Source organism: Oncorhynchus tshawytscha, linkage group LG08 (genome assembly GCF_018296145.1).
Source record: "Oncorhynchus tshawytscha isolate Ot180627B linkage group LG08, Otsh_v2.0, whole genome shotgun sequence".
NCBI classification, from domain to species: domain Eukaryota; kingdom Metazoa; phylum Chordata; class Actinopteri; order Salmoniformes; family Salmonidae; genus Oncorhynchus; species Oncorhynchus tshawytscha.
In genome coordinates, this window is record NC_056436.1 from 73,601,744 (window position 1) to 73,615,470 (window position 13,727).

The 13,727-nt window shown below is 40.9% G+C and overlaps 1 protein-coding gene across 2 annotated transcripts in view; it reads left to right on the forward strand.

The window, feature by feature from the left end:
• Positions 1 to 13,727, forward strand: part of LOC112257023 (PH and SEC7 domain-containing protein 2-like) — a 78,797-nt gene that overhangs the window by 61,149 nt on the left and 3,921 nt on the right. The window contains exons 5-14 of one of the 2 annotated variants that reach the window (XM_042325936.1): positions 5 to 85; positions 543 to 700; positions 4,890 to 4,948; positions 5,718 to 5,807; positions 5,960 to 6,003; positions 6,130 to 6,323; positions 6,533 to 6,603; positions 6,802 to 6,959; positions 8,031 to 8,175; positions 8,366 to 8,509. In XM_042325936.1, the coding sequence (XP_042181870.1) occupies positions 5 to 85; positions 543 to 700; positions 4,890 to 4,948; positions 5,718 to 5,807; positions 5,960 to 6,003; positions 6,130 to 6,323; positions 6,533 to 6,603; positions 6,802 to 6,959; positions 8,031 to 8,175; positions 8,366 to 8,509 (1,144 nt within the window). Of the gene's footprint in view, positions 1 to 4; positions 86 to 542; positions 701 to 4,889; positions 4,949 to 5,717; positions 5,808 to 5,959; positions 6,004 to 6,129; positions 6,324 to 6,532; positions 6,604 to 6,801; positions 7,201 to 7,346; positions 7,795 to 8,030; positions 8,176 to 8,365; positions 8,510 to 13,727 lie in introns of those variants that run through there. The other variant, XR_006083932.1, reaches the window with a different exon arrangement.

Sequence of the window (13,727 nt, forward strand, 5' to 3'; positions counted from 1 at the left end):
GCAGTAATGAGTTCAGCCAGCTGGTGGCGTCAGAGTACCTCAGCTTCTTTGACTTCTCTGGTCTGTCATTGGACAAGGCCCTGAGGTAAACCCAGTCAGCACTATTCTCACAGCACTGCTCACAACACATTAGCCTAATACTGATTTATCTGAGTATAGAGCTGTAGTGTGCCTCTATTTTGCTATACAGTCAACTGTCACCTCCGATAATACAGTATGCCATGATTTGGGACTGTCTTGAATGCATGTATTAAACCACAGCATGCAGATATCCAGAGTAAATGAACATGTTTGTATTGGGAGTGGTGAACCACACTTACACTGCGTTTACACTGAATGAATGTGCACTGCATTGTATTGTACTAATCTACTTTAGCCTCACACATACGACGCCATTATCGATTTCAAAAATAAATGTGAGTAAGCCTAGAAATGGAGACTGTAGCTTATGGCCTATATCACTGTGCGGACAGATACACTCTGCATTCTAGCCTGAAAACAATACTGCCTTCTCACTCGTTGGTCTTTGACCTAATTCTCAGGAACTTTCTGAAAGCCTTTCCTCTGATGGGGGAGACCCAGGAGAGAGAAAGGATCCTGGTCCACTTCTCTAAGAGGTTCTGTGTCTGCAACCCCACAGCCCTCGCCCCCGAAGGAAAGGACATATCCGAACGGAATGATAATGATGAAGAAGATGATGGTGATGATGATTATAATTAGGGTGTTGGGGAGGTTTGTGAAGACTATGATGAGGATGAAAATGAAGACTGTCTTGGACATTCTACACAGGAACACTCAAAGTCAATCTTTTATTAATCATTCTTTATTATCAGCACACTGGAGAGGTTCCAACCAACTCAATGCACCAAGTACACATGTTGATCAGGAACTCTCCCGGGGCAGTCTTGTTAGTTAGTTCTCTTATATACTGCAGACAAGTTATATTTGCATGATATAGCTTATTCATCATTCATAATGAATTCATCATTAACGTTTACTTCATTCATGTGACCGACCAATACTGGTTCATACCAGTACCTCACGAGACTTCTCTCTAAACTGAGACCTTGAAACTGAGATATCTTTCGTTCTCAAAACAAGGGTCTGGGCGTACTGCCAAATTGCACATACTAATAGTGAAGATTCATTCAATCAATCACTTGCGTGAACACAGAAATTGGTTGTTAGAAGAGCACAAACATAACATTTTCCACCACAAGACGATAACAGCTTTGTTGCCTTGAATGAATAACCAGTGCCGGGTCTTGCCACTAAGCGACATAAGAATATGCTTAGGGACTCATGGCCGCTAGGGGGCCCAGACCCCCATTCCTTTTTTTAGAAAGTCAGGACAGTAAAACTCACAAGGTGCAATTTAAACATTTGGTAGTGCATAAGCAGTTTTTTTCTTGTTATCTCAGTCACTGGCAGTCACTCAATTATCCCATGTCAGTTTTATAGATTACTTGGTAAGTTAGTCTAGCCAGCTATCTAAACCTTGTAGTTATCATTGCCCATTTACTGACTGGGTATGCAAGGCACGTGGCCCTGACTTCCAGGGGGTCCCAATGAACTTTGTTGGTCACGCTCACTCAGATAGCATATTAACACGGCATACAGTGCCTTCATAAGGTATTCACACCCCTTTACTTTTTCCACATTTTGTTGTGTTACAAAGTGAGATTAAAATGGATCTATACAAAATACTCTGTGGAAGACAAATTCAAAAATTTGTAACAAAAAATATGAAAAATAATACACTAATATATCTTGATTAGATAAGTATTCAACCCCCTGAGTCAGTACATGTTGGCATGAACCTTTGGCAGCAATTACAGCTGTGAGTCTTTCTGGATAAGTCTCTTAAGAGATGTGCACACCTGGATTGTACATTATTTGCAAATTATATATATTTTTAAATTCTTCAAGCTCTGCCAAGTTGGATGTTGATCATTGCTAGACAGCCATTTACAATTCTTTCTCAGAAATCCAAGCCAATGTATGTCAAAACTGTAACTAGGACATTCAATGTTGTCTTGGTAAGCAACTCCAGTGTATATTTGGCCTTGTATTTCTGGTTATTGTCCTGCTGAAAGGTCAATTTTCCTGTTAGAATGCAGACTAAACCAGGTTTTCCTCTAGGATTTTGCCTGTGCTTCCCTCTATTCTGTTTCTTTTCATCAACAAAAAAAAACACCCTAGTCATTGCTGATGACAAGCATACCCATAACATGATGTAGCCACCACCATGCTTGAAAATATGAAGAGTGGTACTCAGTGATGTGTTGTGTTAGATTTTCCCCCAAACATAACGCTTTGTATTCAGGACAAAAAGTAGATTTCTTTGCCACATTCTTTGCAGTTTTACTTTAGTGCCTTGTTGCAAACAGGATGCGTGTTTTGGAATATTTTTTATTCTGTACAGGCTTCCTTCTTTTCACTCTGTCAATTAGGTTAGTATTGTGGAGTAACTACAATGTTGTTGATCCATTCTCAGTTTTCTCCTATCACTGCTATTAAACTCTAACTATTTTAAAGTCACCATTGACCTCATGGTGAAATTCCTCAGCGGTTTCCTTCTTCTCTGGCAACTTAGTTAGGAAGGACGCCTGAATCTTATTTGTGACTATGTTTATTGATACACCATCTAAAGTGTAATTAAAACTTCACCATACTCAAATCGATATTCAATGTCTGCTTTTAATTGTTATTTATTTACCCATCTACCAATAGGTGTGAGGCATTGGAAACCCCCTGGTCTTTGTGGTTGAATTTGTGTTTGAAACTCACTGCTCGACTGCGGGACATTACAAATAATTATATGTGTGAGGTACAGAGATGAGATGTTAAACACAATTATTGTGCACAGAGTGAGTCCTTGCAACTTAATATGTGACTTTTTAAGAAAAGTTTTACTCCTGAACTTATTTAGGCCATAACAAAAGGGTTGAATACTTATTCACTCAAGACATTTCAACTTTTCATTTTTAATTCATTAGCCTTTTTTTCCCCAAAAACATAATTCCGCTTTGACACTGTGGGGTATTGTGTGTGACAAAAAAATCTAAATTGAATCTATTTGAAATTCAGGCTGTAACACAACAAATGTGGAAAAAGTTAAGGGGTGTGAATACTTTCTGAAGGCATTGTAAGTCATGGCAAAATGTGTGGAATTAGCTATGAAACTGAAAAAGATTCTCTCCATCCCATGGCAAAATGTGTGGAATTAGCTATGAAACTGAAAAAGATTCTCTCCATCCCATGGCAAAATGTGTGGAATTAGCTCTGAAACTGAAAAAGATTCTCTCCATCCCATGGCAAAATGTGTGGAATTAGCTATGAAACTGAAAAAGATTCTCTCCATCCCATGGCAAAATGTGTGGAATTAGCTATGAAACTGAAAAAGATTCTCTCCATCCCATGGCAACATGTGTGGAATTAGCTCTGAAACTGAAAAAGATTCTCTCCATCCCATGGCAAAATGTGTGGAATTAGCTATGAAACTGAAAAAGATTCTCTCCATCCCATGGCAAAATGTGTTGAATTAGCTATGAAACTGAAAAAGATTCTCTCCATCCCATGGCAAAATGTGTGGAATTAGCTATGAAACTGAAAAAGATTCTCTCCATCCCATGGCAAAATGTGTGGAATTAGCTATGAAACTGAAAAAGATTCTCTCCATCCCATGGCAAAATGTGTGGAATTAGCTATGAAACTGAAAAAGATTCTCTCCGTCCCATGGCAAAATGTGTGGAATTAGCTATGAAACTGAAAAAGATTCTCTCCATCCCATGGCAAAATGTGTGGAATTAGCTCTGAAACTGAAAAAGATTCTCTCCATCCCATGGCAAAATGTGTAGAATGGCAGGAAATTAGCTTTAGAATAGAGTTTTAGAATAGAGTTTTAGTTCCGCCCAATGACAAAGTGAGCAGAATAGCATTAAATGAATTTTAAAACTACAGAATGTTCTCTCTGCACCATGGCGAATTAAGCAGAATCGCATTAAATGAGTTTTAAAACTACAGAATGTTCTGTCTGCCCCATGGCAAAGTGAGCAGAATCGCATTAAATGAGTTTTAAAACTACAGAATGTTCTGTCTGCTCCATGGCAAAGTGAGCAGAATCGCATTAAATGAGTTTTAAAACTACAGAATGTTCTGTCTGCTCCATGGCAAAGTGAGCAGAATCGCATTAAATGAGTTTTAAAACTACAGAATGTTCTGTCTGCCCCATGGGAAAGTGAGCAGAATCACATTAAATGAGTTTTAAAACTACAGAATGTTCTGTCTGCCCCATGGCAAAGTGAGCAGAATCACATTAAATGAGTTTTAAAACTACAGAATGTTCTGTCTGCCCCATGGCAAAGTGAGCAGAATCGCATTAAAAGAGTTTTAAAACTACAGAATGTTCTGTCTGCCCCATGGCAAAGTGAGCAGAATCGCATTAAATGAGTTTTAAAACTACAGAATGTTCTCTCTGCCCCATGGGAAAATGTGTAGAATTGCTGGAAATTAGCTATACATTTTAAATCGTTTCTCACCATCCCATGGGAAAATGTGTAGAATTGTCAAAACTGTACTTTAAAACTGCAATGATTTCTCTACGCCCCATGGCAAAATGTGTAGAATTACAGGACATTAACATTAGAGCTGCTCATTTTACTCTTCGTCATCAAGAGGTAGGCCACTAAAAGGTTTTGCCCGTGAGGTGGAGCTGCCCCAACCAGATTCTCCCAAAAAACATTTAAAAAACATGACATTTCTTACATTCACATTTAGAATGGCATATTATAAAGTATTATGCCAGGTATTGTTGAGACTTCAAAATATAAGCTAGTCACTCATGACATTTAGATAACAATCAAAAACACGTTTTCTTCTTCCAACAGACGGAGCCCATACGTTAACCTGCGCCCTAATGCTGCTCAACACTGATCTACATGGACACGTATGTACAGCTCTGTTATCAAACCTACAATCTGTGGAGATGGATGGAAATCAATGTAAAGGCAGGATCCCTCCTACTGCAATCGACTCATTGTATTTATATTTTTAGCTTGGCTGTCTTTAAGAATACCCCCCCCCCTCCTTAAGCCAGGCAACACCTGTTTACAAATCATGTGCTGCATCAACATAGCTCCTCTCTCTCTCTCTCTCTCTCTCTCTCTCTCTCTCTCTCTCTCTCTCTCTCTCTTCTGTGTCTCTTCTGTCCTCTGTCCTACTTTTTTGCCTCTTTCTGTCTCCTGCCTCCTCTTTCTGTCTTCTGACTCCTCTTTCTGTCTCCTGCCTCCTCTTTCTGTCTCCTTCTGCCTCCTCTCTCTGTCTCCTACTACTAAATACCACAGTATACTAACTCTTAGCCAGTGTTTAACATGCGCTCTCACAATCTTTCCCTCTCTCCTTCCTTTCTTCTCCTCTCCTCTCATATCCTCCTGCATTCTGTCTGTCCTTTGTGTGACCTCTGTGTATCCTCTGGTTGTCCTGCTCCGTAGGTGGTAAGTGGTTTTTAGCACTAACCTCTTCTGTGTCTCTCCATGTACAGTATACAGTATATCTGTGGCTGTAATGTAACCAATCAACACATAGTGCATGATGATGTGAATAGCTAGTGCCCTAACTGCACAGCACTGACACCTAGTGGTCAATATTTCAAAGGTTTCTCAACAGATACCGTATTTAGCTTTAATTCTCTGTGTGGTTTTGTTTCTCTTGTCCAGAACATTGGGAAGAAGATGTCTTGCCAGCAGTTCATCAGTAATCTGGATAGCCTAAATGATGGCAAAGACTTCCCTAAAGACCTATTAAAGGTGTGTTAACCAATGCTAGGACAATATTGCTAATGTAATAATTAGTCAGATTCCAAAGTTGACATTTCTCTGAAGTTCATTCAGTACAATGAGGTGTAATGTGAGTTTTCTCTCTCACCATTTTGATTTCTTCACTTCCTCTTCCTGTTTAGGTGCTGTATAATTCAATAAAGAACGAGAAGCTTGAATGGGCAATGTGAGTATCCATTCTCAGGTGTGTGTGTGTGTGTGTGTGTGTGTGTGTGTGTGTGTATGATGCTTGTTCGTGTGTGCATGTGCGTGTGTGTGTCCTATGTTATATCTGATATCTGATGTATTGCAGTGAGGAAGAGGAGTTCAGGAAGAGTCTATCAGAGCTGGTGGAGGAGCAGTGTGAGGGAGGGGGGAAGAGGGGGGTTGCCAGGGTAACGGATGGCAATAACCCTTTCATCGCCATCCCCATCCTACTCAACGCTGTCACCTATAAACATGGTGTCCTGACCCGCAAAAGCCACGCAGACATGGACGGCAAACGCAGTGAGGACACACACAAACACACACAACAACACACACACACAGAATCACACACATGGGATTTCTTAATGCATGAGCCTTCAGTTATTGAGATTTAAACAATGTTAAAAATAACTTTTGTCTTTCTCTCTCTCTCTCCCTCCCTCTCCCTCCCCTCTCCCTCTCCCTCTCCCTCTCCCTCTCTCCCTCTCTCTCTCTCCCTCTCTCTCTAGCCCCACGAGGACGGCGAGGCTGGAAGAAGTTCTATGCGGTTCTAAAGGGGATGATCCTTTATCTCCAGAAGGTACCAGATACCTCTCCGTTACCATAGAAACAGACTTCTACCACTGCAGTAGTGGTGACAAGGGGATGCAGCAGTGGTAGCTCAGCTGCATGTGTGTGTGACTCTCTCTGTCCCCCCCCACACACACACACACACACACACACACAGTAGTAGGAGCTCTCTGACAATGTTAAATTTGTGTGTCTCCCCTGTTGACAGGATGAGTATAAGGCTGATGCAGAGCTGTGTGAGGGGGACCTGAAGAACGCTGTGCGTATCCACCATGCGTTAGCCACCCGCGCTACAGACTACAGCAAGAGACCCAACGTCCTCAAACTAAAGACCTCTGACTGGAGAGTGTTCTTGCTGCAGGCACCGTAGGTCCTCTGCTACTCTGGCCTGTAGGGGAGGCCTGTTCTCTCTCTCTGACAGGAGAGTGTCCCTGCTGCAGGCACCGTAGGTCCTCTGCTACTCTGGCCTGTAGGGGAGGCCTGTTCTCTCTCTCTGACAGGAGAGTGTCCCTGCTGCAGGCACCGTAGGTCCTCTGCTACTCTGGCCTGTAGGGGAGGCCTGTTCTCTCTCTCTGACAGGAGAGTGTCCCTGCTGCAGGCACCGTAGGTCCTCTGCTACTCTGGCCTGTAGGGGAGGCCTGTTCTGACAGGAGAGTGTCCCTGCTGCAGGCACCGGGTCCTCTGCTGCTCTGGCCTGTAGGGGAGGCCTGTTCTCTCTCTGACAGGAGAGTGTCCCTGCTGCAGGCACCGTAGGTCCTCTGCTGCTCTGGCCTGTAGGGGAGGCCTGTTCTCTCTCTCTGACAGGAGAGTGTCCCTGCTGCAGGCACCGTAGGTCCTCTGCTGCTCTGGCCTGTAGGGGAGGCCTGTTCTCTCTCTCTGACAGGAGAGTGTCCCTGCTGCAGGCACCGTAGGTCCTCTGCTGCTCTGGCCTGTAGGGGAGGCCTGTTCATGGGAACCAGCTTTGTGTCCGCTAATGCACATTGTTATTTTGTCATGCAATGATAACTGACTTTCATGATGTACAGAAATGTGGCGTTATTATTAGTCGAATATTATTAATATTATTAGCCAAATATTATTTTGTCGCAAATTGTGTCATACTCTCTCTCATATTACAATAATAATAATATATGCTGTCTCTCCTGCTCCCTCTTCCTCTCTCTCTCTCCCTTTCTCTCCTGCTCTCTCTTCCTCTCCTGTTCTCTCTCTCTCCTACCCTCTCCCTCCCTCCCTCTCTCTCTCTCTCTCTCTCTCTCTCCCCTGCTCTCTCTTCCTCTTCCTCTCTCTCTCTCTCTCTCTCTATCCTGCTCTCCCTCCCTCCCTCTCCCTCTCTCTCTCTCTCTCTCCCCTGCTCTCTCTTCCTCTTCCTCTCTCTCTCTCTCTCTCTCTATCCTGCTCTCCCTCCCTCCCTCTCTCTCTCTCTCTCTCTCTCTGTAGGAGTGAGGAGGAGATGATGTCGTGGATATTTCGTATTAACCTGGTAGCAGCTCTGTTCTCTGCCCCGGCCTTCCCTGCTGCCATCGGCTCCATGAAGACGTTCTGTAGACCTCTACTGCCCTCCTCCTCTACCCGGCTAAACCAGGTACACACATACACATTCATTAATGTGTGTGTGTTCAATCACATACATTGACAATGCATGCACACACTCTCTTACACACATTTGGTACACACACAGCTACAAATATAGCATAATTTGAGTGCACCCTAGATTGATTGTGGTATTTTATTGGCTGTTACTGCTGGTTGATGGGTTGCTGTGATTGGTGTAGGAGGAGCAGCTGCAGTTTCACGAGGGGAAGCTGAAGCAGATGAGTATGGAGGTGGAGGAACACAGGAAGAGTCCGCCCTCACCTTCTCCCAAGAGCAGAGAGTGGGAGGAGTACCGAATCAAAGAGCACTACCTCATATATGAGGTAAGAGACAAAGCAGATAGGCAGGCAGGCAGGCAGGCAGGCAGGCAGGCAGGCAGGCAGGCAGGCAGGCAGGATAGGATAGATAGATAGGATAGGCAGATAGATAGATAGATAGGATAGGCAGGCAGGCAGGCAGGCAGGCAGGCAGGACAGACAGACAGACAGGCAGGCAGGAGGCAGGCAAGAGAGATAGAGAGAGAGAGAGAGAGAGAGAGAGAGAGAGAGGCGGACGGACGGACGGAACGGGGACAGACAGACGGACGGACGGAACGGGGACAGACAGACAGACAGACAGACAGACAGACAGACAGACAGACAGACAGACAGACAGACAGACAGACAGACAGACAGACAGACAGACAGACAGACAGACAGACAGACAGACAGACAGACAGACAGACAGATAGACAGCACCAGTCAAAAGTTTGGACACACCTACTCAATCCAGGTTTTTCTTTACTTTGACTTTTTTCTACATTGTACAGGAATAGTGAAGACATCAAAACTATGAAATAACACATATTGACTCATGTAGTAACCAAAAAGTGTTAAACTAATCAAAATATATTTATATTTTATATATTTATTTATATTTTAGATTGTTCAAAGTAACCACCCTTTGCCTTGTTGACAGCTTTGCACACTCTAGGCATTATCTCAACCAGCTTCATGAGGTTGTCACCTGGAATGCATTTCAATTAACAGGTGTGCCTTCTTAATTAGTTTGAGCCAATCAGTTGTGTTGTGACAAGGTAGAGGTGGTATATAGAAGAAAGCCCTATTTGGTAAAAGTAACAGTCCGTCATTACTTTAAGACATGAAGGTCAGTCAATATGGAACATTTCAAGACTTTGAAAGTTTTTTCAAGTGCAGTCGCAAAAACCATCAAGCGCTATGATGAAACTGGCTCTCATTAGGACCGCCACAGGAAAGGAAGACCAATAATTACCTCTGCTTCAGAGTTTAAAAGTTCATTAGAGTTACCAGCCTCAGAAATTGCAGCCCAAATAAATGCTTCACAGTGTTCAAGTAACAGACACATTTCAACATCAACTGTTCAGAGGAGACTGTGTGAGTCAGGCTTTCATGGTCGAATTGCTGCCAAGAAACCACTACTAAAGGACACCAATAATAAGAAGAGATTTGCTTGGGCCAAGAAACATGAGCAATGGACATTAGACTGATGGAAATCTGTTATTTGGTCTGATGCGTCCAAATTTGAGAATTTTGGTTCCAACCGCCATGTCTTTGTGAGACTCAAGAGTAGGTGAACGGATGATCTCCACATGTGTGGTTCCCCCTGTGAAGCATGGAGGGGGAGATGTGATGGTGTGGGGGTGCTTTGCTGGAGACACTGTCTGTGATTTGTTTAGAATTCAAGGCACTCTTAACCAGCATGGCTACCACAGCATTTTGTAGCAATACGCCATCCCATCTGGGGGCGGCAGGTAGCCTAGTGGTTAGAGCGTTGGACTTGTAACCTGAAAGGTTGCAAGATCGCAATACCCGAGCTGACATGGTAAAACAAAAACTGTCACTCTGCCCCTGAACAAGGCAGTTAACCCACTGTTCCTAGGCTGTCATTGAAAATAAGAATTTGTTCTTAACTGACTTGCCTAGTTAAATAAAATAAAAAATAAAAAATCTGGTTTGCGCTTCGTGGGAATATCATTGTTTTTCAACAGGACAAAGACCCAACACACCTCCAGGCTGTGTAAGGGCTATTTGACCAAGAAGGAGAGTGATGGAGTGCTGCATCAGATGACCTGGCCTCCACAATCACCAGACCTCAACCCAATTGAGATGGTTTGGGATTAGTTGGACCGCAGAGTGAAGGAAAAGCAGCCAACAAGTGTTCAGCATATGTGGGAACTCCTTCAAGACTGTTGGAAAAGCATTCCAGGTGAAGCTGGTTGAGAGAATGCCAAGAGTGTGCAAAGCTGTCATCAAGGCAAAGGGTGTCTACTTTGAAGAATCCAAAATATAAAATATGTTTTGATTTGTTTAAAAATAATTTTGTTATTTCAGTACATGATTCCATATGTGTTATTTCACAGTTTTGATGTCTTCACTATTATTCTATAATGTATAAAATAGTAAAAATAAAGAAAAACCCTTGAATGAGAATAGGTGTGTCAAACTTTTTGACTGGTACTGTGTATATTTATATTTTTTCATATATTTTCCTTCATTATTTTCCCCTAACCCTACCACCCCTCCCCTAATTGGGGTAAACTAATGGATAACAACACTTAGGCTTCTACATAATATAGTCCCATCCCTCAGCTAACCTCAACCCTTCCCATTTACTGTATCTCAGAAGACCATCCAGTTTTGATTTGCCATATATTTGTTTTTATTTGCTGTGATGTTTCACTAAAGTTCTGAACCTTTCTATTCTCATAGTTTCTACAGATTGTAAATTATAGATAAACATTTTTGCTAAAAATATTATTGTATTATAGATCGATTCACATTGACTTTTCAAATCACCCAGAAGTGCTATTTGCAGAGTTAGATCCAGGTAAATGTTGCAATCCTTCAGCCATTCCTAAACCTGCGACCAAAAACAAGCTACATATGGACAGTACCAAAACAAAGAATGATTCTATCTCTTCGCAGCAGAATCTACAGAGCTGGGATGGTTGTATCCCCCATACATATAACATTCTATTGGTTGCAAGAATTTTGTATAAGCATTTAAATAGAAACATTTGAAGTTTTAAATCCGCCGTCGTTTTGTGTATGAGCTCATAAACCATGTGCCACGAAATCGGTACATTGAAAATCTCTTCCCAACTCTTTTGCTATCTATATGGCACAGCAACTGGTATACTTTTTCATCACAATTTTTTTAACCAATTTTGGTCTTTAATGCAGGGCCGACAGACAAGTTCCTTACTTTGGCTCTTCCATTTTTGCGGTAATGTTGTAGTTAGTTTGGTTGTAATTTTGGGTAGAGCAGATGTTTCCATATATTTTTGATAGCTGCATGTGTGACCTAACTCCACCAGTCCTATTTATGATATCATTTACAAAGATGATATTCTTGTTAAGCATTTTTACTACCCAAATAGTGTTTTTTTTAATCAATTGGAATAATTGAGTTTAACCACAATATTTGTTGTATTATTTGTTATGTGTTTTCTGGTGGATTAAAATGAAATTGCAACCAACTTTCTATGGCTAGTAAAAATAGCGATATTTTAGAGATTATTTTATTTTCAAATAACCGAAAGTGAGAGGTTCTAATCTGAATAAAGAGAAAAAGGCCATTCTTGATCAAGGGACATTTTTACTAATCTGCTAGAGAACCCGTTTGGATTTAAGTATAACTTTTGTATGACTGAAGCCTTTAGTGAGAGTTGAAGTGCTTTATGATTTAATCATTTCTGCCTTCCAAATTCATATTCATCATATAAACAAGCCCTTTTCATTTTGTCTGGCTTGCCGTTCCAAATGAAATGGAATATCTTTTGCTCATATAATTTAAAAAGCAGGTTGCTAGGTGTAGACAAGGCCATAAGCAAATAAGTAAACTGGGATATGACTAAAGAGTTAATCAGGTTGATTTTTCCACAAATAGACAGGTATTTTCCTTTCCATGCTAGCAAGATCTTATGCATTGCTTACATTCTATTATAATGTATCGTAGGGAGATCTTTTCTTTCTTTCAGGATATGAATACTGAGTGTGTCCACATCCCCGTCAGACCATTTCATTGGTTAACTAGACGGTAATGTAAAAGTTAAACAATGTTGTGATTCATAATATAGTACACTTATCATAATTTGGTTTTAATCCAGAGAGGTTAGAACAAGTATCTAGATCCTCTATGAGGCTGTGTGGGGATTCTAATTGTGGTTTTAAAAGGAAACATGAATCATCAGCGTACAATGACACCTTTCTTTAAGCCCTGGATTTCTAGCCCTTAATGTTATTGTTAGATCTGATTTGAATAGCATTTCTATGGCCGTAATAAATAGATATCCCGATAGCGGACAAGCTTGTTTTACTTGAGATTCTCCAAAATTGAAATATTCCAGGCATTTATAAATGAATCAAATGAGTCATACTTTGTCAAAAGCCTTTTCAAAGTCAGCTATGAAAACCAGGCCTGATCTCACAGATACTTCATAGTGTTCTATTGTTTCCAGTACATGTCTTATATTATCCTCAATGTATTGTCCACGTAAAAAAAACCTGTCTGATTAGGATGAATTATATCCGACAATACCTTTTGAATTCTATGCGCTATACATTTTGCCAGAATTTTGGCATCACACCATTGAAGTGTAAGGGGCTTCCAATTAAATGGACTGGATCTTTATAGGTACCACTTTGGTCCTGTTTCAGTATTAATGAAATGAGACCTTTTTGTTAAGTATCTGATAATCTACCATTTTTATAGCAGTGGTTAAAACATACTAATAACGTTCCTATATGCCATCCAGCCCTGAAGATTTCCTGGACTTAAAGGCTTTAATTGCATCAAGAAGTTCCTCCTCTGTAATTTGGCCTCACATGAGTCTTTTTGTACAATTAATTTTGGTTAGTGGAGATGCAGGAGACTGAAACGAAAACATATGCTTAAAGTACTTTGCTTCCTATTTCAAAATATAGTTTGGTGAATCATGAGTGACTCCATCATTTATAAGAAGTTTCAGGAAATAATTTTTGGTAGCATTTCTATGTTGGAGAATAAAAAATAATTAGTTACTTTTTCCCCCGTATTCCATCCAGTTCGATTGATTTTTTATACTATATTACACTGGATCTTTCTTGACTAAGTTCCTCCATTTCTTTTGTTTTTTCTCTAACTTATTCTGTGCCTCTATGATACAGTTTTTATTACTATCTATCTGTACTGTTACTCCTTCTATTTCCTTTGTTAATATGGACTCTTTTGACCTAAATGTCTTTTGTTCTATTGATGAGTACTGAATTGCATGGCCTCTAAAGGCACATTTAAAAGTGCCCCATACAATAAGGGCATCTGCTGTACTTGTGTTATATCTGAAAATGTCCGTTATAAATATATTCTGTCCTAGTTAAAAACAAGTTATCATCCAATAGGCTTTGATTACATTTCCAATATCCTGTCCCATGTGGAGTAATGTATATGTAATGTATATGACAATTATTTGATGGTCCTACCACATTCTGTCCCCTATCAACACTTTTTAAACTTTTGGTCCCAGCGAGAATGACATAAGAA